The following is a 24,417-nucleotide window of genomic DNA, read 5'->3' on the forward strand; positions in this document are numbered from 1 at the left end:
TGTGACCTGGAGATTGTCCTCCATCCCTGCCCTGTTTCCTGCTCTTATGAGCCCTTGGGCAGGGGTGGGGACCTTACTCCTTCCTTCTCCTCCCGGCGGCTTATCTCTTCCGCCCAGCACTGCCCTCTGGTGTGGGTCATTCTAGGAGGTGGGAGCTAGGTGCTTCCCCGGGCCTGTTTACTTACTGGCAGGGGCAAAGGCAAGGCCACCTTGCCAGGATGGGCAGTCCCCTTTTGCCTCGCCCCTGCACTGACACCTCACCAGCTATGAGTGTCAGCCCTCAGGATGTCTCTCCTGCTAAAGGGTGCGCCCCTGCCCCACCCCTCAATGCCTCCTCCATCCTGTGTCCACCCACGGTGCCTCAGTTTACCCCCAAGTGCCTTTTCACTGGGCGCATCATGATTCAGAACAGACACATGATCGCAGCTGCAACCCCCACTGTGTATCACCCATCCGCTCACCCCCAACGGCATAAGGCGGAACAGCTGGGCCTCCTCCCCACAGCCTCAGAAGCAGGAACACAGGGCCCTGGAAAAGGAAGCCACCCTGGGCTGCTGAGCGCCATTGGCTGCCCCATGCAAACACTGAATGAGCAAGGATGAGACGAGGAGGAAACAGCACGAGAGGGCAAGCCAGTGCTGGGTGCCTCGTGCCAGGTACAAAAGGCACAGCAAGGAGCAGCCCCTGTCACCCCTTAATCATCTCTCTCCACTCCCACTGGCCTCTTCGAGGTTTCTGGAAGCCCACAAAATCCTGCTTGCTACGTGGCCTTTGCTCTTGCTCTTCCTTCTGCCTGGTGTGTCCTCACCTCCAATAGTCCCAGAGCCAGTTCCTAACCCTCAGGTCTGTGTGCAAATGTCACCCCCTCAAGGAAGCCTTCCCTCAGTCCCATGGTAAGGGGCTAAGGTAGCCCCCCAACTTTGTATTTTTTTGAGACAGGGTCTCACTCTGTCTGTCACCCAGGCTGGAGTGCAGTGGCACAATCATAGTTCACTGCAGCCTCGAACTCCTGAGCTCAAGCTATCTTCCTACCTCAGCCTCCCGAGTAGCTGGGACTACAGGCATGCACCACCATACCTGGCTAATTTTTCTATTTTTTGTAGAGAGGGGATTTTGGTCTTGCTCAGGCTTAGGATTATAACTTAAGATCCTATTGAGGCCGGGCGAGGTGGCTCACGCCTGTAATCCTAGCACTCTGGGAGGCCGAGGTGGGTGGATTGTTTGAGCTCAGGAGTTCGAGACCAGCCTGAGCAAGAGCGAAATCCCATCTCTACTAAAAATAGAAAGAAATTATATGGACAGCTAAAAATATATATAGAAAAAATTAGGTGGGCATGGTGGTGCATGCCTGTAGTCCCAGCTACTCAGGAGGCTGAGGCAGGAGGATCCCTTGAGCTCAGGAGTTTGAGGTTGCTGTGAGCTAGGCTGACGCCACGGCACTGTAGCCCGGGCAACAGAGTGAGACTCTGTCTCAAAAAAAAAAAAAAAAAGATCCTATTGGACATTTAATTGAATATTTATTTTACTGTCTCCCTAGAACCTCAGCCACCCTGGAGCAGGGATCTTTGTTCTAGTCACAGCTGAGTGTCCCCATTGGGGCCTGGCACACATCATTGCTCAACACATGTTGAATAAATGGGTAAAAGCAGCCTTCAGTTTGCAGACACTCAGTTTGAGACCTTCATGAGTTCAGGGTATATCACCAAGAATTTCTCTATGCTGAGTGCTGGGGAGGTCATTCATGGACACAGATGTGGTGAGTCAGACCTCAGAAGTCACTGTCCAGTGGGGCAGATGGGCCAGAGAATTGAAAAATCTAGTAGCTTCTGAGGTGGGCATGGTGGTGCGCACCTGTAGTCCCAGCTACTCAGGAGGCTGAGGCAGGAGGATCGCTGGAGCCCAGGAGTTTGAGACCGGCCTGGGCAACATAGTGAGACCCTATCTCTTAAAAAAAAAAAAAAAGAAGAAGAAAGAAAGAAAAAGAAAGAAAGAAAGAAAGAAAAAGAAAATTCTGGTAGGTTCTAGGAGGGTGAAGACCAGCAAGGAGGTGGATGAGAGGCTGACATAGGGTGGGAGAGGGTGTCTATTTTAGACTGGGTCTTCAAGGAAGGCTTCTTTGATGAGGTGATGGGGCTAGACCTCCCCACGTGACAAGAATGTGGCAGCCCCAGGGAGATGTGGAGGGAGGGTGTTCCAGGGGAGAAAGGGTGAGACCAGATGATTCAGGGATCTGACAATTGGAAGATCTAGACCCCAGCCCTGTCCCTACAGGGCCACCCAGGAGAGACAAGGAGGGTCTCACTGGCCTTGTGCTCATAGCAGGGACAATCCTGCCCTTGTTTCATCCCAGCCATTCTGGACTCTCCCTTGAAGTGAGCGCTGGGGCTCTGTGTGTCCCACTTGCCCAGGGCCGGCCTCTCACAGGTAGCTTTTGGCTCTAGGCTTGGGGGAGAGGGGACACCCTTTGGCTGGGTTAGGGAGATCTGGAAAGCAGGCAGGGGACACCGCAGGGCTGCATGTGTAAGGACTGAGACAGGGTGACAGTCTGCAAGCTGGGGTGTAGCTAACCGATGAAGGGCCCCCTTGGGTGTGCACCTCTGTTATCCGTGTGCGTCATCTACATGTGTTTTGTGTGTCTGTTGATACATGTGTCTGTCAATGCTTGTGTGTCAAGGCTTGTGCCTTGCTGTCTTGTGTGTGGTCTGTGTCTGTCTCCATGTATGTCTGTTGATGCGTGTGTCCTTTGGCACACATGTCTATTGGCACACATGTGCCTGTTTTGTATGTCTTTCTAAGTGCGTTGTCCGTTTCCGTGGGTGGTGGCTGTTTCCCCAAATGGGACAGTGTGGTGAATGTGGCTGATTCTGTGTGTCAGACCATAGCCTGTATATGACTGTCCCTGTGTGTGCACGTGCACGACCCTCGCAATGAGAAAATACCACCCCACTGTCCCAGGCTGGGAGACGGGCACACAAGATGGGATCCCCAAATCACACCTCTTTTTCTCTCTGAGTAACTGTTTTATTGTTCTTGCTATGAACAAGGTAACCATCACTACCCACTGCGTTTCCCGAGTGGGGCTCAGCCCAGCCTGACTGGAGAAAGGACCAAGCAGGGGACGGGTGACCCCGAGACAGGCTCTGGGGCCTGTGGCCTGGGTCTTTGCCCTGGGATCCCTGAATGGGGACACAGGGCAGGTTGGCTCTTAATCCACTCCGCCTAGGAGAGCTTCTGTCCATTCTCCGTCTGGGGAAACTGAGGCAGAATTGGCTCATAGCTTTTTTTTTTTTTTTTTTTTGCTCCAGATGAGGAATCAGTGAAGGCTCGGGGCTTAATCTGCCTGAGCTGGGCTTTCGTGTGGGTCCAGGGCCACTCCACATCTGCCACATAGCCTCCCGGGCTGGACACTCTTCCTGGGCACCAGCCAACAGCCAGAGCAGCGGATGCCATACTTCTTGTACCTGGGGTGGGGGTACAAGAAATCACCCTTCAGGACGCAGCGGGGGCCCAGAAACCACCGCAAGAAAACCACTTTCCCCAAGAGCTGGATGTCGATAGACTGATTTGGGGACCCCCCCCAATCCCGATTCCCTCCTCCATTCTGAGGACCTGATACCGCAGGCATTGCAGAGAGGGGTCCCATCTTCGGCATCTCTCCAGAGTGGAGTCGTCTGGGTCCTGCATGAGGCACAGCACCGGGGCCCTGAAGGGTCGGGTGGCAAAGGGCAGGGGTCAGAGGCCAAGCATGTGGGCCAGAAGGGCTGGTATTTTGTAAGGGTCTGTGTGAAGGCCCCACCTGGCTCCGGGCCAGCCCTGGGGTGTTGCCAGATCTAAGAGAGAGTGTAAACCAGGAAGGGAGACAGATGGCACTGCTCGGCAGGGGAGGAAGCTGGGGGTGGGGTGATTCAGCCCGAGTGGAGGGGGACACTGTGACTCCCCCTGGAAGGGTCTAAATGGGGAAGCGGGATGGGGAAGGGGGGCAGGGAGGAAGATAGGGAAGATAGGAAATTGGCACCCCCCAAAATATTTATAGCTGTCAAGTCTTCAGAACTCACCCAGGGCCTCGCTGCCTGCAGGGTGGGCCTCCGGAGCCCTGGCGGGGCACGCAGGGGGCCCCTGAGAGCGGCTGCTACAGGCCAAGCTGGGGGGTAGACAAGGCGTTAGCATTAAGGGGTTTGTATCTTGTCCCCGACAGCTCCCCCAAAATAAAAATTTGCTATCAAGACATCAGGCACCTCCCGAGGAAGAATCTGATGCTGAAAGGCCTGGCTTTGCCCCTCATTCATTATCATTATCATCATCATCATCATCATTGATATTATTTTAAGAGGTAGTAAGCCTGGGGTCAGCCTGCCAGGTTCAAATCCCAGTTCTCAGCCAGCACGGTGGCTCGTGCCGGTAATCCCAGCACTTTGGGAGGCCAAGGCGGGAGGATCACTTCAGGCCAGAAGTTCGAGACCAGCCTCGGAATATAGCGAGACCCTATCTCTACCAAAAAAAAAAATCCAAAACTAAAAATCAAATCCCAGTTCTCCCACATTCTTGCTATGTAACCCCAGGAAGTTATTTCCCTCTCTCTGCCTTAATTTCCTCATCTATAAAATGGGCTTCCCAAGGCTTCAGTGAGCCCATACATATCAAGTGCTGCCTGTTACCTCTTATTGCTGTTGTTCTCATAACCATTACCATTATTGGGCAAAATAACAGCAGCCATTGGTAGCGTCCGGCCTGACACATAAAGAGGAGACCAGGTCTCACACTGGCAGGTACACCTCAGTGGCAGCAGGGCTGGGTCTTGCACCAGCCTGAGGTCTCGATGCGTCAGAGACTGGGCCTTGTGTACTGTGGGGCTGGTGTGGGAGCCCATGAGCTGATGCCTGGGAGCACCCGTCCCCAAGCCTCTGCCTGGCACCCTGAGTGTTCTCCTTGTTACTGATATGAAGGGCGTCCTGGCCCCTGCCAGCCCCTACCTGTATGTGGAGATGATCTGCAGGCTGGAATCTGGCTTTATCTGAAACTTCAGAGTCACCCCCTGGAACCCGGGGTCCACTTTCTCAGTGCCCCGGCAGGGGTTCTGCTGTTTCCGGGGCCTTCTCTGGGGTGGGGCCGGGGGAGTTCCTGTGGGGTCCAGGCTGTGGCATTTCTTGCTGATCTGGGTCTGCATAGCCTTGGAAGCCCTGTCCAGAGGTAGGGGGCCCGGAGTCCTCAGAGACATCGGCTCGCAGTAGGGTCCCAGGGCCTGGGTGTTGTGGGCAGGGGGCTGGGCCAGCTCCTCTGCCGTCACTTGGAGGAAGTGCAGGGCGGTGACTGAGTCCGGGCATGCAGGCCAGAGAGACCTGGGGACAAGGGGCAGTGGGGTCACCCAGTTCCCTGGGTGACTCCTGGGCCCAGCAGGCCTGGGGGGTTCCAACCTGTGTCTGCTCCTTGTTAGCTGTGTGCCCTCGGGGAGGCTACATGCCTGTCTGGAGCCAAAAATTACTCCTAACGCTGGGTTGAAGGTTTAAAAGTTGCAAAGTAATTGCAAACACCACGTGCCTACTGTGTGTGCGCCCGGCACCATTCTCAACCCTCCACATCAGTTAACCACGTCATCGATCCAGTAGGTCGCCCAGGCAAGGACCACCCTAGGAGACCGAGTCAAGATCTGAAGCCTCCGGTTTGCTATGATGATCACGATGATTTTTATCATTATTACTGGTTTACGCTCCATAACCCCTGGATGAACCCTTCCTGGTGCCTACATGGGCCTCAGAGGCATAGAATTGCACAGCCTCTGATCCCTGGATGACCCCAAGTGTCCTTAGGAACCAGAACCTCTTCTTTTGTTAAGTACCAGTAACTAACATTGCCACCCTGGATAACCCCGGGAACCAAAGGTCATGACCCCTTGACCGCTGGGTCAGGTGCAGTCAGAGGGGCGTGCATGATGGGGGAAGGAGGGAGCCCGGCCTTACACACCTCCTACTGAGTCTGCAGCATTCTGGGGTCCTCAGCTCCTGCTGGGTGGGGGACCCTGGGGGCGGCTCTGGGTCCAGACAGGGCGGCGCCAGTAGCTCTGGTGCCATCAGGCAGTCAGAGCAGTCTGGGCCTGGCTCAGCTTCCATCACGCCACCGCCCAGCCCACCCCCACTTCCCAATTTCACCTGGCCCCAGCCCCGCCCCCGCTGGGCCCACCAATGAGCCCCACCTGGGCAGCACGGAAGGGCCAGCACATCTGACGAGGATCAGAGGATCAGCTTTGGCGCCTCCATCCCTCCAAATCCCTCCGCAGCTGCAGGGGCGGGGCCTTCCACGAGGGTCCCAGGCCTCCGCCCTCAGCACACTAACTGGCCGTCACCGGCCATCACTGCTCGTGGAGGGGAAGGGGGGTCCCCAGCATATGCAGTTGTAGACCCGGGACCTGCCCCCCCCACACAAAGGACACTCAACATACTGAAGGTCTGTGAGACAGTTTTATTGCAGCTCTGATTTAAGTCCACCCCTCCTGGCACCCCAATTCTCAGGGGTGTGCGGGAGGCCGCCCCGGTAGCGGCCCTATCCCCACCAGAGCCTGGCCAGGCGATGGGATCTCTCCCAAGCAGGGGCTTTGGCCTTCTCCAGGGCTTCCTGCTTCTTTCTCCGGCCTCTCAGTGCTCTGGGCTGGGCTGGCAACTTGACTATTCCTTCAGTCCTCACTCTGGCGCCACGGCGGTCCAGGCCTGTCCAGCTGCCCATGTCAGTGGGGCTTGGGGATGTGGCCGTCCACGTAGAAGTTCCTGGTGATCTTGGGCAGGGTGAATTCCGCCCCTTCCAGCTCTGGTGTCAGCACGATCTGGCAGCCCAACCGGGAGTTCTCCTGCAGGAGGGGGGCCATGTCCAGCATGTCATCTTCCCTGGGGTAACAAGGGCAGTGGTTAGGCTGGCTCGGCTGCTGGGGAGATAGGGGGTCCGCCGGGAGCAGTCAGAGGGGCAGCTCCCCTTCCAGGAGCTGGAGGTGGGGTGGGGTGGGGTGGGGTGGGGAGGGGAGGGGAGGGGAGCACCTCTGGACTCCTGGAACGCAGAGGCCCGTGGCCAAGCCTGCAGCTGGGAGGAGCTCACCTCTCCTCAGGAGGCGGCAGCAAGTCCAGGTGGTCCTCACTCACGTACACATGGCAGGTGGAGCATGCCAGGGAGGCTTCGCAGGCCCCTGGGGACAAGAAGTGAGGGGTCCGGTCAGGAGGAGAAGCCTTGTTTTACCACATGCCTCATCTGTCCCTCCAGGGCCTGCACACGCACTGTGCACACCCTCCACCCTGTCATTTACCTGGCTAGCTGTTCCCAACTCTTACTCTGTCAGTCTCACTCTGTCACCCTGGGCAGAGTGCCGTGGCATCAGCCTAGCTCACAGCAACCTCAAACACCTGGGCTCAAGTGATCCTCCTGCCTCAGCCTCCCGAGGTGCTGGGACTACAGGCATGCACCACCACACCTGGCTAATTTTTTCTGTTTTAGTAGAGACAGGGTCTCGCTCTTGCTCAGGCTGGTCTCAAACTCCTGACCTCAACCGATCCTCCCGCCTAGGCCTCCCAGAGTGCTAGGATTACAGGCATGAGCCACCGCGCCTGGCCTAAACAGTTTAATCTTCACAGCAATTCAGTGAGATAGGAACTAAATTATCCCATTTTATAGATGAGGAAACAAGGGCCCAAGAGGCTAAGTACCTTACTCAGGGTTACACAGCTGGTAGGAGGCAAAATGAGAACACAGGCCACCTGCTTCTAAAACTCATGTTCCAATCTCTGTCCCAGATGCTAGCCAATGGATTCCACGACAGAACTTGAGGAAAGCCTGCCATGATCCCCCAACATCTCTGCCTCATTTAATAATTAAATCAGGTTCCCTATTATAGTCACCCCCCAAAAATGAACCCTGTACATTTTCCTTCTGACCACCCTTCCCAGTTGCTCATGACGTAGTTATATGTTTAGTTATAGGATTACTGTCCCTATTAGGCTGAAATTGGTGTGAGATGATAGAGGCCTTATCTGTTTTGTACACTGTTGCCTGACACACAGTAGGTATTCAATGGTCATAGACGAGTACCACAGATTAGTTGCTAAAGTGAGCTGGACTGAAATCTAGTTTTATCACTTACTCGTATCCTGGAGATCACTTTGCTCACCTATAAAAGGGAATAATGGTCTCCCCTCCCATACAAAGTTGTCATGAAGATTCGATCAGTTAATATGTATCAACAGCCTAAAGTGATTTCTCCTATTATTATCTTTCCCTCAACAAATACTGATAAGATCAATATAAGAACCACAATAGGCAACAGACAAGTGTGAACAAGGAGAACATGGGTCTTTGATCTCATTGGGGGACAGGTGACAAAGAAGGAAATGAAACACTGAGATGTGCTATGTGTCATATCATATCACACTGATACGATACAGTGACTAGGGCACGGGGACTTTAGCTGGACCCAGGGGGATAAGATTGTCAGGGAGATGACATTTACATTGAGATCTGAAGGATGAGAAGGAGCCAGAATGTATCTTGGGAAAGGACTTCAGACAGAGGAAACAGCCCATGCAAAGGCCCTGAGGCAGGAATGAGTTTAGCTGTTTGAGGAACAGCAAGAAAGCCAGTGTGGCTTGAATAAGGGGAGGAAGAGAGAAGAGACCAAAAGCTCCCGGAAGGCAGGAGTTCTAGTGGCCTCTAATAAATAACAAACAAGAGCTAGGAACGGAATAGGGCCACAGTGTGAAGTCTGAATTTTAGTCCATATTTGGTGGGAAGTCATGGGTGGGTTAAGTAGTGGAGAGACATACCTGATTTGTGTGTTTTTGAACGAATGGATAAGGACCTCCTCAATTCCCTGTGCCCGGCTCCTACCTTCCAGGTCCACCCCGTGGCGCTGGGCCAGGTGGAGAACATTGTCCCCGACTTTGCCGCTCACTGGTATCCGCTGGCCTGACCGGTCTACGAACACCACATTCACTCTGGGGACAGACAGAGGTGCGAATGCTGAAGTGGACGATGGGCTCAGGGGCCCGGGTAGAATCTATGGTTAGAAAGTTGGGGCTGAGGTTTGACGGACAAGGACCGAACAGAGCGAGGTAGCATAGGGACCTAGGGACGAAGCTTGAGGGCAAAGCGGGGACCAGGGGAACCTTGTGGTATGAGAAATGGGGGACTTGGCCCCTGCACTCACACGTCCCCGGGCCGCTCAGTGCCGCCGGCCTCCTCCTCTCCCGTCTGGCGAGAGCCTAGAAAACACGGTTGGGTGAGCGGCTGCGCCCCACCCAGCCGGCGTCCGACGAGTTAACGCTGCCTATCCCGGGCGTCCTAGGTACCTGTCCCCTGGAATTTTCTTGTTATCGCCGGCGCTGCCGCCTCCCCGGACCCCGAACAGACCTCAGGCCTGCTCCACCAGGTGCCCCTGGCAGCCCGCAGCAGAACCTTCGCATTCACGCCTCCTCGGGCCATGGAGGCGGCCATGACAGTCATCACGTGACCCGGCAACTGAGCATGCGCTCTACCGGACAGGCGCGCAAAAGGCCCGTAATTACCCGAACATAAGCGCCAAGCGTTTGAGGACCGCGGCAGTAAGAGGCCCACGTGGGGACTACCAGGGTGGAAAGGTGCAGGGCAGGATCCGGCGCATGGAAACCTGCTGGGGTGTCCCAGACCTCCCACCCAGGCCCACTGTTGTGCCAAGAAACAGCCAGCTCTGATTTCTTTAAAACCATTTACTTACAAACTTTAATTCAGCAAAGGTCTGTGTGGTGAGATTGGGGAGAGAGGACATCCCCTGGAGTGGATGTAGGTCCCCATTCAGGGGAGGGAAGCTGGTGGCCCAGTTGGCCAGGGGCAGGGCCCAGGGTCACCTCAGGTCCACAGAGCCTGCTGGTGGGCAGGTGCAGAGCTTATCTGCACAGAGCTGTTGGTTTCTGGGGCTGGGCCGGAAGGAGGCCAGCTCCAGTGATCTGGCCTGGGGCTGGAGGGTGTAGTTCAACAAGGGGGTGGACAGCAGAGGCTCAGTGAGATGGGCGCCATGCCTGACTCCCACAGACAGACAGCAGGGGTACTGGTTTAAGCTGGCAGAGAAAGTCCAACTGGGCAAAGGAGTGGTGGGGTTGGTTTGCCAAGAAGGCTTTGGCCTACTACTGTCCCCAGGGTGGAGACCCTAGGCAGGGGGGGCCCAATCCCCAGGCCAGAGCTGTTTGGTCCATAGTCAAGCTCCCAGAGTTCGGCGTCTGAAGCTCTGGCCAGCAGGGCCTGGGGCCCAGCTTTAAGGCATCAGAAGGCAAGGGGGCTGTGGCAGGGAGCCGGGGACCTGGAGCTGGGGTACAGGCCAGAGTGGGCAGGCAGAGGCAGGAGAACAGCCATGCCTGCAGCAGACACGGGAAAAGAGAAAAGGGCTGAGCTGTTTCAAACCGCAAAGTGTGGAATGAAGCCCAGACAGGCTGGACCTTGAAGGAATCAGAGCTGGGGGTTGTCCTGGATGGTTTAAAAATTAAACATTAGAAAAGGAAACAAAAGTCAATTGTCAAAGTTAAAAAAGGGGGACAGTCTCTGATCCTCACGGGAGGTCAGGGAAACCTCCAAGGCACTCGAAAGGCCAAAATACAGGAGTGACGAGGCAGGAGAAGACTCCTAGAGAGACGGGTACAGGCAGAGGACGGGAGACAGGGAGGGAGAGAGCAGGCCAGGGCCCCTCTTAAGGCTGCAGGGTTTCGGCTCCGGGAGCTGGCCAGAGGGGCACTGAGGCCCCTAGACGCCCCCACACTCCTTGGGCTCCTGAGGCTCCGGCTGGTTGGTCAGTAAAGTCTTTCAGAGATTTTTCTATTACCGAAAGAAAGAAAATGTTTTAAAAAAAACACAAAACAAAACACCAGAAAACCCAAAAGCGATTTGGTGCAGGTCCTCAGGCATCTCTGGTGCCAGCCCCTTAGAAAATTCTCTTCCGCTTCAGGTAGGAGTCCGCGTAGTGCCCGCCGAGGCCCTGGGAGTGCTGGCCCACGTAGCTGCCTTCGGGGCTGGGCTCGGGCGAGGGCAGCAGGTGGGCAAAGCTGCGTTTCTGGCCGCCCAGTGGGGTCTGGGGACAGAGGGCAGGGGGCGGCGGGTCAGGGGCTGCCCGATGGTCAGGGCTCCCCAGCCCTGCACGTCCCCACACCCTGCCCGTACCTTCAGCAGGTGGCTGTGACCGTTGGGCCCAGGACCAAGACCCAGGAGCCCTTCTCCGGAGCCCAGTGGGGAGGAGCCGACAGCCTGGGAGAAATGAGAGAGGTGGGACAGGTCACTTCTTGGGGAACACAGGGAACACCCCCAGAGGGAAGTTGAGGGGTTTCAGGTTCCAGTCTTGCCTCTGCCACTTACTATGAGACCTGGGGCAGATCACACCATTTCTCTGAGCCTCAGTTTCCTTATCTGTCAAATGGGACTAATACCACCCACCCCCTGGGCTGCTGGGGGAGGACATGAGGGAAGACTAGCATGGAGGGAGGACCACAGGCTGCTTCCACTCTGTCCTGAGCAGGACTGACCCCTGCCACCACCCCAACCTTGGCCTAGGCAGCGAAAGTCACAGAGCCCTGGTGGCAGGTGCCTCCGAATCCTGGCTGTCCCAGGGGACCTGTCCTCAGCTGGGGAGGCTCCTTACCTTGTTGAGGTGGCTTTGCTTAAGGCCAGCCTGCAGGCCGCTGGTGAAGTAGGAGGTGGGTGAGCCCGAGTAGAAGTGAGAGAGGGGCCCGCCTCCGCCCCCACCACTCCGCTCGCCAAAGCCGCTGGGCGGGGGAGACATCTGCAGAGAAAGGGTCAGCTCACTAGAGTAGGTGACTGTAGCATCCACTCCCTTGCGTAGGATCCCCCCAAACAGCTCTGCGCTTTGCCCTAACTAGCTGTGGCCAGCAGGATCGAAGAGATCCCGCAAATAGCACAGGCTAGCAGCACAGAGATGAACCGTCCCAGCCCGTGGATGACCAAGGTATGTGAGTGAGGCCATGTGCCCCACTGAGGCCCAGGAGAGCACCAGGTGACTTCAGGGGACCACCCATAGCCCTGCAGAATGGTGAGACATTATAAAATGCTTGCTGCTCTAGGCTAAGCAGTGGCATGGCTTGTTACACGGCAAAGGCTAACTGCTACACCCGGCAGGTGGGACATGCAGGGCAGCTCTTACCTTGTGTCGGCTGGGTCCGTGAGGCCCGAGGGCTGGCTCCCGTGGGTGGGAGAAGAGCCGCCGAGGTCCCACATCCTGAATGAAAGTGGGAGAAGCACAGTGGGTCAGGCTGGCTGAACTCCATGGCATAGTGGTCACCAGGGAAGTTGTCCCCTACCATTCTGGGGCCAGGAGGAGGCAAACGTGGCCCGTAGGGGCCGTGAGAGGCTGGGGAGCTGGAATGAGGCAGAACATGCCCCGTCCCAGGGGGCAGCTGCCCCTCGGCCCCAGCAGTGGCTGCTGTGAAGGTGCATGGCCCCAGCAAGGCCAGGTGTTTGAAGTTCTCAAGGCAAGCTGGGAATCCATGCTGTGTGACTTCTCAAAATTCCCCTGTGTTGACATTTATTTTAGTTGTGATTTGTTTGAAGCCCTGTGTGGGGCAAACATAACACAGGCGGCCTGTAGGCGGCCAGTTTGCAATTTCTGACCTGGAGGACGTTGGGATCATAAAAGGACCAACTCTCCAGGGACAGAAACGAGAATCAAAGGCAGGAGAGATGGACAGAGCCGGGCAGGAGGCTGAGCCTGTCTCTAGGGGGACCGAGCATGGCCTAAGGCCTGTCGGGAGGGACAGAAAGACTAACAGACAGATGTGGGCTGAGATCACCAGGTCTTGGGAACGGACAGACAAGAAGCAGGGTCGGATGTGCAGAGACAGATGGACGGGAGGGGTAAGGGCAGCAATGCATCCGGCACAGTCCCCACTAGCTCGTGGCCTGGCAGTCAGTATTAGAGAAATACCAGTCAGTATTAGAGAAATACCAGTCAGTATTAGAGAAATACCAGTTTGGAGAATGGTTTGGTCTCAGGGGATGAAGGGCTACGCAGCCAGCCACTCACCGAAGGGTAGTCGAAGCCGTAGCTGTCGGGTAGCCCTGGTTCGGGGGGCAGGCGGGCGCTGGTGAGGGGGCTGAGCAGGCGGGACTTAAGCTGGAAGGCTTTGCTGCTACTGCTGCTGCTGCTGCCGCCACCGCCGCCACCGCCAGGGGCTGCGGGGTTAGGCAGGGGGCCCTCAGCTGGGCGGCGGCTTCTCCCGGCGCCTCCCCAGCCCCGGGCCTCCTTACCCGCCAGGCTGCTGGCCGGGAGCAGGCTGTGTAGGTTCAGGTAGGGATTCAGGGGGATCCGGTAGTCCTTGGGAGGCTCCCCCAGCAGCGAGACCTGCAGCGGGAGGGCCGGATTCACGAGGGCCCCCGGCAGGGGCGGACCTGGCTGGGTGGGAGGCTGGGGTGGGTGGCTGGAGTGGTGGCAGGTGTAGAGCGAGGCCTTACCCCAGGGGGCGTCGGCAGAGGCCCACTGTCTTTCTGGAGGCCCCTGAGGCCAGTGCCTCGGAGCCCTACGGGGGCTGGGGGAGGAGTGTGCTGGGTGGCTGGGGGACCCAGGCCCATGGCCTCCCGGTCACCCGCAGCGGGCCCAAGCAGTGGTGGCAACAGGGGTGGTGGCTTCCCTCGCCGGGGTGGCAGCTCCGGGGGCAGGCCCCCCCCTACGGAGAGAAGGAGGAGTTCAGTGGCCCGGCCACACAGGACCCCTCTTCCCAGGGCAACTAAGTGTTGCCCGCTGAACAAAGCTCACGGCCACTCCGTGAGGTGGGCACCCAACTGACAGATGAGGATGCTGAGACCCAAAGCGGCTGTGTCACTTGCCCAAGGCCACACAGCTGGGAACTTCCAACTCCAGTGGGGAAAAGGGGCTTGGGAGGGGCAGAGTGCTGGTGTCCGGAGAGACGCGGGGCGGGGTCTATGTTACCTGCAGACAGCTCTCCCAGGAGGGGGGTGGCCGGCTGGGCGCCAGGCTGGAGGGTGCCCAGGGGTGAATCTCCTAGGATCCCGGGCTTCTAGGAACAGAGCACAGACAGCTGGAGATGGGGCAGGGTGGCCTGGGCAGCAGATAGGTGTCACCCAGAGTCTTGAAGGTCGCAACACTCAGCATATCGAGACCCTATAGCTAGTCCCAGGCAGACACACACGGTGTTTGCCCATGCCTGTGACATGCCACCCTTTGCCCATCTGGTCAGCCAGGCCACTGAGGGTCTCCTGCATGCCAGGGCCTGTCACCCCACACTGCCCATCAACGTCAGACACAGTGACGGTCCTTCTTAGGCACACACTCTCCAAAACCCAGCCGCTGGCAAATGGTCACACAGCATGGTGTAGGGGGTCCTAGTCATTTAGTCACACAAGGTCTGAGCCCACAAGCTTCCACTTTGTCTGTTACCACTGAACACACCCATGTCACCAACTAGGCCCCAGGGAACCCAACCAGACAGGGTGGGGAATGGGTGCGTCTGTGTCTGTCTGTGTCTGTATACGTGTACCCGTACACGTATGTCCACGTGTGTGCGTACTGAGGGGGCCAGCCTGGACTTTCTTCCCCAAGTGGCTCCTCTGCAGGGGAGACATCGAGCAGAGTCTATTCACAAACTGGTGCCCAGCAGTGGCACTCCCAGCCCACGCCCCGTCTCAGAATGTAAATGGGTGTGTGTCCAGGTCCCCTGACCCCGCCCTGGCCACCAAGGCCAGGGGCCCTCCCAGAGCAGAGGGAAAGGCAAACCCTGCTGTGTGGGATTGGATGGGGTGAGTCAGCATCACCCTCATCCTGGGCCCCAGGGACACAGCCAAAGGTCCCCCAACGCCACTGACGGCCACCCTCAGGCAGGCCAGCCGTGCTAGGAAGGGCTGTGCGGGTGTGGGGAGGGGCGACATTACCTTCTGGCTCTGGGTCTGCAGGGCGAGCTGCAGCAGTGCCGTGGACAGGGCTGGCCCGTTGAGCAGGGGCATGGCCGGCGGGGCACCCAGGAGGCCTGCGGGGAGACATAAGGGAATGGGCGGTGGTCCCTGTGTCCCCTCACCATGAAACACAGCACCAAGTCTGTTGCCAGAGCAAGAAACTGAAGCTTTCAGGGGATAACAGATGTGCCCAAAGGAAGGGCTCAGAAGAGGCAGAGTCCACTCCAGGGAGGGACGGCCCCGTCCTCCCACCACCTGCCCTGGCTACGGGCTGCTCTGCTGTCCCCACCCCTGGGTGGGCAGCAGCAGTTCCCTCGGGCCACCTCCATTCTCCTGAGCCCTCCCCAAGGGCTTGTGCCTGCTGCTGAGAGGAGAATTCCAGGGAACACGGAAGACAGGGCTGCGGCCCCTGTTCTGAGCGCGCTGGGTTCCCGCCTGGCCCCGCCTTACCCTGCTTGCCCCCTGCGCTGCCATGGAGCAGGGGGTTGAGCAGCAGCTGGAGGGAGGCGGACGGCCCCAGGTTGTTGAGCAGCTGCAGGATGTTGGGCTCAGGCAGGAGCCCCTTGCCCCGGTTGAGGGCCTGCGGGGAGGAGTGGAGGGCAGCTCAGTGCTCTGCCCGGGGTCTCCCCATCCCCACCCTGGGGCGCTCCCACCCGAGCACGCTCACCGTGGCCTGGGCAGCGATGAGTGCAGCCAGCATGCTGCGGCCGGGGGGCCCAGGGGCGCAGAAGGAGATGCGCAGGTGGCTGCCCCCCAGGGCCAGGCCATCCGCCCGCTGCTGTGCCTCCTCCGCCATCTCTGCCGACTCGTACTCCAGCACCGCAAAGCCCTTCAGCTGCCCGTCCTGGCCACAAGCCAGCTGTGGAGAGGAGGCAGGCAGGCATGAGTGCCATGGTGGCAGTGACTGCACCACCCCGTGAAGTGACGACAGTAACCAAACGTGGCTCCTGATCGTGACAGGGACCCTCCAGAGAGGGGGACCTTAGCGCCAGGCACCGTCCTGAGCTCTGTTCCTGCACCGGCTCATCTGATCTTCTCCACGGCCCTGGGAGGCTGCACCAGACTCATTTTCCAGAGCAGGCAACTGAGGCAGAGGGTAGCTCACCCAAGGCCACACAGCGGCTGGGAGGGCAACGCCACAGAGAGGGACTTCCACTGGGATTCCAGAGCACACCGAGGTGCAAGGTGGGAGATAGGCAGGTGGCTCCGGAGCACCCCCTGACCACAAGGTGAGGACACTGCAGGCAGGACCGGGAAGGGCGCACAGCCTGTGGGTAAGGCAGGTGGCTTCCAAGCTTGGGTTCGAGGCTGCCGGTGCCAGGCAGGCAGTGATCACGCAGCCAGGGAGCACTAAGGACAGAGGTACAGCCACAGCTAGGGTAGGGGGGTCTCTTGCCTTGACAGCAGCCACTTGGATCTTTGGGCCCACAGCCCCTTCCCTGGACCCCTGGGGCCAGGTATGCTCCAGGACTGAGGTTTTGGGGAGATTGGAGGGGCAGAGTGCCGCACACAGCGAGTGTTATGTACCAGGCACTCCCAGTGGGGTCTGGGGCAGCTCCCCGAACCACAAACACACGAACCACTACGTGGCAAGACCAAGACGTAAAGATCAAGGCCACAAGGGGCCCGCATTGGTTCGGGGCAGGTTTGGGGCTGCCACAAACTCAAGGGACAAAGCCCTTGGTTGTCAGGGCACTTTGGGTGCTGGAACTGTGGATGGGGGCTGTCCCACAGCAAGCAGAAATTCTGTGAGGGCACCCAACCCAGGCCCTGCCTGGCACCGAGGGACCACGCTGCACACCTGAGGGCTCGGTGCCGCTGGCGTTATGTCACCACATCGCAGAGGCAGGCATTTTCAGCGCCCCCCCTGAGGACACTGGGGAGTGAGGGGGTCTCTTGTCCAGGCCATGGAGCTAGACCTGAGATCAGACAAGGTCAGGCAGATGCCCTTCATGGAACTGGCCACCCTGGGCGTGGTGAGGGCTGTCCCAAGAAACAATGCTGTCTCTCCTGGTCTGAAGTGACAAGCGGATGGCTGGGTTGTGGCTCGGGACCAATGCCCCGGGACCAATGCCCCGTCCACCAGTAGGGGTTAGCATAGCATAGTGTCCATCAAATGGAACATGCCCAGCCACAAAAGAACTAAGAAAGCTCTTGTGCCTGAGCACAGAAACATGCCACAGAGCAGGTGGAGAAAGGAGACCAAACCAGGCACAGCAGTATTTGGGTCAAAAAAAGGGGACAGGCCGGGCGTGGTGGCTCACGCCTGTAATCCTAGCACTCTGGGAGGCCGAGGTGGGAGGATCGCTCGAGGTCAGGAGTTCGAGACCAGCATGAGCAAGAGTGAGAGCCCGTCTCTATTAAAAATAGAAAGAAATGATCTGGACAGCTAAAAATATATAGAAAAAAATTAGCCAGGCATGGTGGTACATGCTTGTGGTCCCAGCTACTGGGGAGGCTGAGGCAGAAGGATCGCTTGAACCCAGGAGTTTGAGGTTGCTGTGAGCTCAGCTGATGCCACGGCACTCTAGCCCAGGAAACAGAGCAAGACTGTGTCTCAAAAAAAAGGGGGGGGGGGGGGAAGCTGGAAAGTACACAGCATATGTATTTTGAAGTGCACAAAACAACCTCATGGGTTGTTTTAAACAAGGAACATAGCAAACTTGAGGCCAGCAAGGAGGGAGCCTCAGCTTTCCGGATATGCTGAATGAATTCTGAAGTGAGACTGGACTGGCCATTCACAAAAATAAGTGCAAAAGGCTTTTTAATAACACCCAAGGTCTTATGAGACTTGCTTTATACATTTGCATGGTAAATATTTATAAGCAACTTTGTAATAAAATGAAGCAATTAAGACATGTCAATCTGCCTATGAATAAATGGCGGAACGCACTGCAGTGGGTTTCTGTGGGTTTCCCCACGAGTCTCATCTTGACTACCTAGAAAACAAACACCCGGCTCCCTAACCCCCACAAGGACAATAAACTCGCAGTTTGGCATCTGGCGATCTCAGGGGCCGGGGGTGCCTGACTGAAGCACCTGGGCCCTGAGGTCAGCTGTCCCACCTGGAATCCCAGCCCGCCTCTTGCCGGCTGGCCAACCTGGCTGGTCACTGCACTTGCATGTCCCTGTCCTCCTCTTTCCTCATCTGCAAAATGGGCCAGCAACTGGCCCTACCTCATAGGGCTGTTGTAAGGATTAAATAAGATACTGAACAAGGGGTGGAGAAGGGAACACTCCTGTTCCAGGCAGTGGCCAAACCAGGCAGCGACGCTACAGGACGTGACCAGGCCTGGGCCCTGCACTCGCTGAGCCCCTGGCCAGGAAAAGTGTTGGCTCAGTTGGGCCGTGCATCTTCTCATAATCACGCCCATCTTACAGATGAACAGAGAGAGACTCGGAGCGGTCAAAGGGTGACCAAGGCCACATGGTTACTAAATAGGTATCACATTCAACCAGGACATGTAACGTGAGCTCCTCGGAGGCAAACTGCTTCAATGCCTAGTACTCAGCAGGTGCTCAATAAATGTCTGGTGGAGGGGTGGGGAACCTGTGGCCTTGGGGCCACATGTGGCCTTCTGGATCTTTGAGTGTGGCCTTTTGGCTGAATCCAAATTTTACAGAACAAATCCTTTTAATAATAATTCACCCTGTGTCCTCCTGGACACAGGTGTGCGACAGCAGGCAGCAGAATGAATGGTAAGTGGGCAACTTTCCGAAAGACGACTGGTTTAAATGGGGCACCAACACCCCACTTACACAAGGCAGCCGGGACCCGCTCAAAGCTGCAGAGCTGGGGTCTGAGCCTAGGACTGTCCCATCCCAGCCCAAGCAGTGGCCTCCTCTCGGCTGGCCCAGGGCTTCGGATCTAGGCAGCAGCCTGCCCATCCCGGCTCTGCCAGGCCCTGGCTGTGTGACCCTGGGCATGTCACTCGACTCCTCTGTGCCTCAGTGTCCTAACCTGAAAATGGGGATGACACCTGCCTCTCCAGGTAGTTACAGGAGCAGTTGCAGGTAATGTACCCAGGACCCACATGAGTGCTGAGGGACCCTTGCAGGTCTGTGGACAAGGCTATCAGAGAGCTGGGCCTGGCCTACCTTGCCCCACTGCACCAGTCACAGGGCAAGCAAGGTACACACAGAAGTGCCTGGCACGTGTGGGTTGAATGAAGATGGGATTGTCTGGACAAACCCAGTGGGGGCAGGTATTGAATCCCTACTGACAGAGACGGGAAACTGAGGCTCGGGGCTGAAATCTGGCCAATCCCCACTTTCCTTTTTTTTTTTTAGAGATGGGGTATTGCTATGTTGCCCAGGCTGGTCTTGAACTCCTGGCCTCAAGCGATCCTCCCACCTCAGCCCCTCTGCAACACCTTCCTCAAAGCCTGGCCTAGGGTTGGGGCCTGGTAAGAACTCAACAAACATGTGATGAGGGTATCAGCGAATGAGGGGTGAGCACGCGTTGAGATCGGCAATTATAAGGGCAGCCTTGCTGTGTCTGACCGGGCAGAGAGGGGCCTGAGGTGGCCCAGGGATTCACCCCCAGCCCTCTGGCTCAGATCCGGGCCCATCGCACCATGAGGCCTCTCTAGCAAGCACCCCGTTCAAAGCTGTGTTGCTGCTGCTTTACTGAAAAGGGAACTAGGAGATCAGAGAAGGCAAGTGACTCCAAAGAACCCCTCTGAGGTGCTCTGGGCCTGGCATCTGCTCCCCAATGCCCCCCGCGCCGGGCACAGGGCTCACCTGGCAGAAGGTGGGTGTGTGGATGGCGGATAGCGCCCGGCACAGGGCATCCACGTCGCTGAAGCCGGGTGGCAGGCGGTCGACACAGAGGCAGCGGGAGTGCAGCAGAGCAGGCGTCAGCTGCCCAGCGTCTGTCCAGTGCACGTAGAGGGTACGCGAGCCCAGCGGCTTGCCCAGCAGGTCTGACTTGGCGCGGGCGGCTGAGTCCTTCTTCATGTACTCGGCAAAGCCATAGCCTTTGGAGTGGCCGGTGCGCTCGCTGTAGACCAGGAAGCAACGCTCCAGGCTGCCAAAGGGCCGCACCAGCTCCTCGAACTGCTGCTGCGTGAGGCTGGGCGGCAGGTTGGCCACACATAGCAGGGCATCCGTGGGCTGCAGCTGCACCGACAGCTCGCGCTCCCGCAGGCGGCTCTGATGAAAAGCGCTGATGGCAGCCTCGGCCTGCTCCCCGTTCAGCAGGGTCACGAAGGCTAAAGCGGCAGGAGGAGGGCAGCTCGGGGTCAGTGGGGCCCCGAGGGCCTGCTCCTCTACCCCTCTGCCCTCAAAACTAGGTGTGATATCCCAATGCTGGACATCTCAGATGGTGACACCTTGGGCACCACCCCGTATGAACAGTTGCCAGCCTTGAGCAACTCGCATGGGCAAGTGAGCCCACTCACACACACAGCAGCGCTTGCCTGGCTCTGTCCTAAGAACTACGTGGGCAACCGAGGTGACACCAAGGGTGGTGGTTAAGCATGTGGTCACTGAGCTTGGGTCTAAGTCCCAAACCTTAGGAGGCTTTGGGGGCCTCAGTTTCCTCATCTGTCAAATGGGCACAAGTTAGTCCTCACAGCCATCATTTTGCCAGCGAGGAAACAGTGCCTCCTCACCCAAGTGGAGTAGCCTGGACTTGAACCCTGGCAGTTGGGCTCCAGAGCCCTGCTCTGAACACCCTCCACCACCTTTCCAGGCCACCTGTGCCCCTCGGCCCTGCTGCCATGTGCCGCTCCCAATTCCCCATCTACCCAGTGGCCACAGGAAGCTTTGTTCAAAATGATAAGCAGAAAGTGCCGCACCCCTGTCTGGTGGCTTCTCGTTGCAGGGTCCAGTGGAGCCTGTGTGGGCTCGCTCACCACTGTTTCCTGGGCCATGCCAGGCACGCTTCATCCGGGGCCTTTGCAGCTGCTGTTCTCTGAGTGTGGAACACTGAGCCCTACCTCTTTACCTGGTTAACCCTGGCCCACATGTCAGCTCTGACCTCAAAGGTCACTTCCCCCATGAAGCCTACCCTGACTGCTCCTGCTTCAGATCCCAGCTCTGTGCTCCTTCAAGACCATTTCACCTTCACACTTGGAGTTGTCTGAATACCATCCTCCTCCCCAGACTAGACCATCTCTGTCTGGTTCACCACTGTGTCCCTGGTACCTAGCACATAGGAGGCACTAAATAAATACTTGCTGAAAGACTGTGTGAACAAAAGTGTCACTCAATATCTGCATCCCTGATGTGTGGCACCTACCTAGGTGCTCAGTAAACATGTGACTAACTGACTGCTTCTTTCTTTCTTTGTTTTTCTTTCTGTTTTCTTTTTTTTAGAGACACGGTCTCACTCTGTCGCCCATGCTGAAGTGCAGTGGTGTGATTATAGTTCATTGCAACCTTGAACTGCGGGGCTCAAGGGACCCTCCTGCCTGAGCCTCCCAAGTAGCTGGCACTACAGGTGCACCCTACCATGCTCAGGGTCTTGCTATATAGTCCAGGCTGAGCTGGTCTTGAACTCCTGGCCTCAAGTGATCCTCTTGTCTTGGCCTCTCAAAGTACTGGGATTATAGGTATGAGCCATTGCATCCGGCCTTCCTGCCACTGTTTACTAAGCACCTACTATATGCCAAGTACCCAAAGCCTTTTAGGCATTTTAATGTGTTTGGTTCTATGGCCAACTCAAGCAAGTACAACACATGTTATGGTCACAGTCAATTTGCTGGTGAGCAAATGGAGCCTCTGGAAGGGTAAACCACTTCCCCAGGACAAAGCAGGATGTGAACTCTAGGTCTGTTTGCCAAGACCTTAACCACTATTAGCTCTCCAAGGGGCACCTGTCCTTAGCTCCTTCTCATCCATGTTACAGATTGCAAGCGAAGGCCCTGGAAGGTCTAATGCCGGCACAATGCCTGGTGGGCACTGACATCCACCGAGGGCCAAGACCTGTCCCCGTTGTAATGGAGCTGACCACTCCGGGCAGAAGGTAGACAGGAGAGCCAGCAACCACAGCCCAGAGTGGTCAATGCTCTGAAGGGCAGCTGCCTGCTGCCACCTGGGTGGGGCCTGGATGGAAGAGGGGACAGCCTGGAATCTTATGGGTGGCCAAGGAGATGGCGAGGCTGGGGCACATGTTAGGAGGAGCCGCAGACAGATCGTGAGGAGAGAGGATAACGGTGAGTGTTAGGATCAGGTCTAATCGGGTTGGCGGTGGTATCGGAGCTGGCTTCCTCGGGGAGGGCAAGTAGCGGCATGAAATCACATTGGCCTAGAGGCCGGAGGAAGGCAGCCATTTAGGCAAAGACAGAGGGGCACAGCCCAGGTGGAAGCCAAGGGTGTGGAAGGCTTCAAAGGGAAGACCACACAGGATGGGGCGAGTAATGTGGGAAGAAGGTGAGCCCAGTGCCAAGGTATCTGGCTGCACAGCCTGGAGGAGAACATGAAGGCTGCCCCAAGATGGACACCCAGGACCAGAGACAGATTGAGGCAACCTACTGCGCAGCCTGGGGGCGATACCAGGTCCCTAGGAGAGGAGACACTGAGCCGGGACCCTCCCATCTTCGAGGACTGTCACCCCCTGCCCTGGTCCACCCCACGGCCCCACAAACCTGTCCCTTTGTATTTGTCCACAAAACAGTACTTGAGCTCATAGTCGCTGAGCAGGTCGTGCACTTCCTGCGGGGACAGAAGACAAAGGACCGGGAGTCACCAGACACTACAGGGAGCAACCCGGTGCCACCTTCACGTGGACCAGCTATGAAGGCAGGTCACTTACCACCCCCCTATTACAAATGGGGAAACTGAGGCTTACAGCAGTTATTTGCCCAAGGCCATTCAGCAGGCCAGACCCAGCATGGCTGCAGGCCCTGTGCTATTAACCAACACAACACACTCTTAGAGAATATGCCTTTAGGGAAGCCACGTCACCTGTCGGAACCTCCTTTTGCGAGACTGTTTCCAACAACTCTACAAGTGAAGTATTAATGAACCCATTTTGTATATGAGGAAATGGAGGGTAGAGAGGTGAAGGGACCTGTTAAAGGTAATGCAGCAGGTCAGGGCAGCGGCGGGAATGCCACCCAGGGGAACCTGACTGCAGTACTTAATGAGCCCACATTGTGGATTCACATACGTTCTAACTCTCTCCTGCTGACAGGACCACCCTCTCGCAAGCCAGCTTTCAGAGCAAGGTGCTGGGGCCTGCTTGTGTGAGACACGCTGTGCACTTCGCCGGAGAGGCAGTGTGTTCCCAGCCGAGGGAGTGCAGGCACCAAGAGGAGGACTGGCTCCAGAAGCAAACCAGATTGTGCTTGGTGGTGCCTGCTCCTGGTCTGTCCCCACATCAAGCCCCTTCCAACACTCCTGGAGCCCTATCCATGGGCATATGCCCACCCATGGGCAGGAAGGACCAGTGGCAAGTGTGCTGGTGGGCCAGAGAGCTGGGGTTCTCAGCAGTAGATAGACAGAACCCATTCCGCCGTCACAGGGCAGGGCAGCATGGATGCCACTTCCCTGAGTCCAAAGAGCACTGGAAAGCCTTGCTGGACGTAGGCCCCAAGAGAAGGGCCCTCCTGGCAAGCAGATTGGCCAACGGGTGTGACCCAGGCCCCCTTTCCTTTCTGTAGGTCTGTGGGCTGGTGGCAGGAGACCCAATTTTTCCAAATTATTCCCGGGGTTTTGGGGGATAAGACCTTAGGGGCTGCCGTAACTTCCGGATCTACCTCTGAGAGGAGTGAATAAACGCGTGATATGAGGGGCATGCTCCAGACACCCCTGAAACTTCTGGATATGAGGTCCCGTCACCCCATGATACAGGGGGTGGGGATAAGCACGAGAAAGGGCAACTGGTGTCCCAATCTAGAGGCCCATTCACAACCCCCAAAAAGGGCCAAATCTGCCCGCCCCCGCCATTCCCCGCCCCCTTCAATCACTTGGTCTCGCCCAAGCCTCTGGTCGCCCCTAGCAACGTCCTCCAGCCCAAAGTTGGTTTCTCCCTTCATCATCTCCCCCCCCCCAAATCCCGCTCTTGGTCTGTCCCGATCCCGCGTGGATCCCGCGCCCCCGCCAACGACCCCCGGGCACGTCAGCGATGGTGTGGCCCTGTTCCCCCCCGCGCACGCGCACGGTGGTATTTCCCGCCACGCTCCCACACCGCCCCCCCCATACCTGGTTGGTCACGTCCCCCGGGAGGCCCCGGATCAGTATCTTGCGGCGGTTACGGAACTGGCGCTCGGTGTGTTCCAGGCGCTTCCGGATCTCTTCTGGATCTAGCGGCGGCAACTCTTCTTCGGGCGCCCGGCGCTCCGCGGCATCACCAGCTTCAACCTCGGCCCCAGACTCCGGGTTCAGCGGGGCCCGGTGAGTAACGGACACGTCGGCCGCCATCTTGGGAAACCCGGCGCCTTCTGGGACCAGCGAGCCGGGGCGGAGCGGCATAGAGCGGCAAGGAGGGAACGCCCTCCGATTGGCTGAGAGAAGCCCCACCTCCCTCCCGACCCCCTCAGCCCATTGGCTAAGGCTCAGCCC

General features: G+C 57.5%; 3 protein-coding genes across 5 annotated transcripts; all 3 read right to left on the reverse strand.

The window, feature by feature from the left end:
- Nucleotides 1-3,331: 3,331 nt before the first annotated feature.
- ZGLP1 (zinc finger GATA like protein 1) lies at nt 3,332-6,104 on the reverse strand. The gene is made up of 5 exons (XM_069491243.1): nt 5,959-6,104; nt 4,971-5,381; nt 4,056-4,141; nt 3,610-3,703; nt 3,332-3,461 (listed from the first exon to the last, which is right to left on the reverse strand). Exons 1-5 carry the CDS (start codon nt 6,102-6,104, stop codon nt 3,332-3,334), a joined length of 867 nt encoding a protein of 288 aa, XP_069347344.1.
- A 356-nt stretch (nt 6,105-6,460) lies between these two features.
- Nucleotides 6,461-9,509, reverse strand: FDX2 (ferredoxin 2). Its single transcript, XM_069495489.1, has 5 exons — nt 9,318-9,509; nt 9,176-9,230; nt 8,857-8,963; nt 7,078-7,165; nt 6,461-6,872 (listed from the first exon to the last, which is right to left on the reverse strand). The coding sequence occupies exons 1-5, from the start codon at nt 9,469-9,471 to the stop codon at nt 6,716-6,718; spliced, it is 561 nt and encodes a 186-aa protein (XP_069351590.1). The 5' UTR covers nt 9,472-9,509; the 3' UTR covers nt 6,461-6,715.
- Nucleotides 9,510-9,627: 118 nt separating this feature from the next.
- RAVER1 (ribonucleoprotein, PTB binding 1) lies at nt 9,628-24,298 on the reverse strand. Of its 3 annotated transcripts, XM_069478204.1 has the most exons (14): nt 24,058-24,298; nt 22,500-22,566; nt 19,651-20,120; nt 15,575-15,766; nt 15,358-15,487; nt 14,887-14,981; nt 13,928-14,015; nt 13,453-13,664; nt 13,249-13,342; nt 13,025-13,173; nt 12,146-12,220; nt 11,627-11,767; nt 11,152-11,235; nt 9,628-11,062 (listed from the first exon to the last, which is right to left on the reverse strand). In XM_069478204.1, exons 1-14 carry the CDS (start codon nt 24,274-24,276, stop codon nt 10,916-10,918), a joined length of 2,163 nt encoding a protein of 720 aa, XP_069334305.1. In that variant the 5' UTR covers nt 24,277-24,298; the 3' UTR covers nt 9,628-10,915. The 3 variants fall into 3 exon arrangements, with proteins under 3 accessions (XP_069334305.1, XP_069334296.1, XP_069334312.1); XM_069478195.1 differs by having other exon boundaries at nt 13,025-13,342; XM_069478211.1 differs by having other exon boundaries at nt 9,628-10,809; nt 13,025-13,342; nt 24,058-24,287.
- Nucleotides 24,299-24,417: the final 119 nt, after the last annotated feature.

This window comes from Eulemur rufifrons, chromosome 2 (genome assembly GCF_041146395.1).
Source record: "Eulemur rufifrons isolate Redbay chromosome 2, OSU_ERuf_1, whole genome shotgun sequence".
In the NCBI taxonomy this organism is placed as follows: domain Eukaryota; kingdom Metazoa; phylum Chordata; class Mammalia; order Primates; family Lemuridae; genus Eulemur; species Eulemur rufifrons.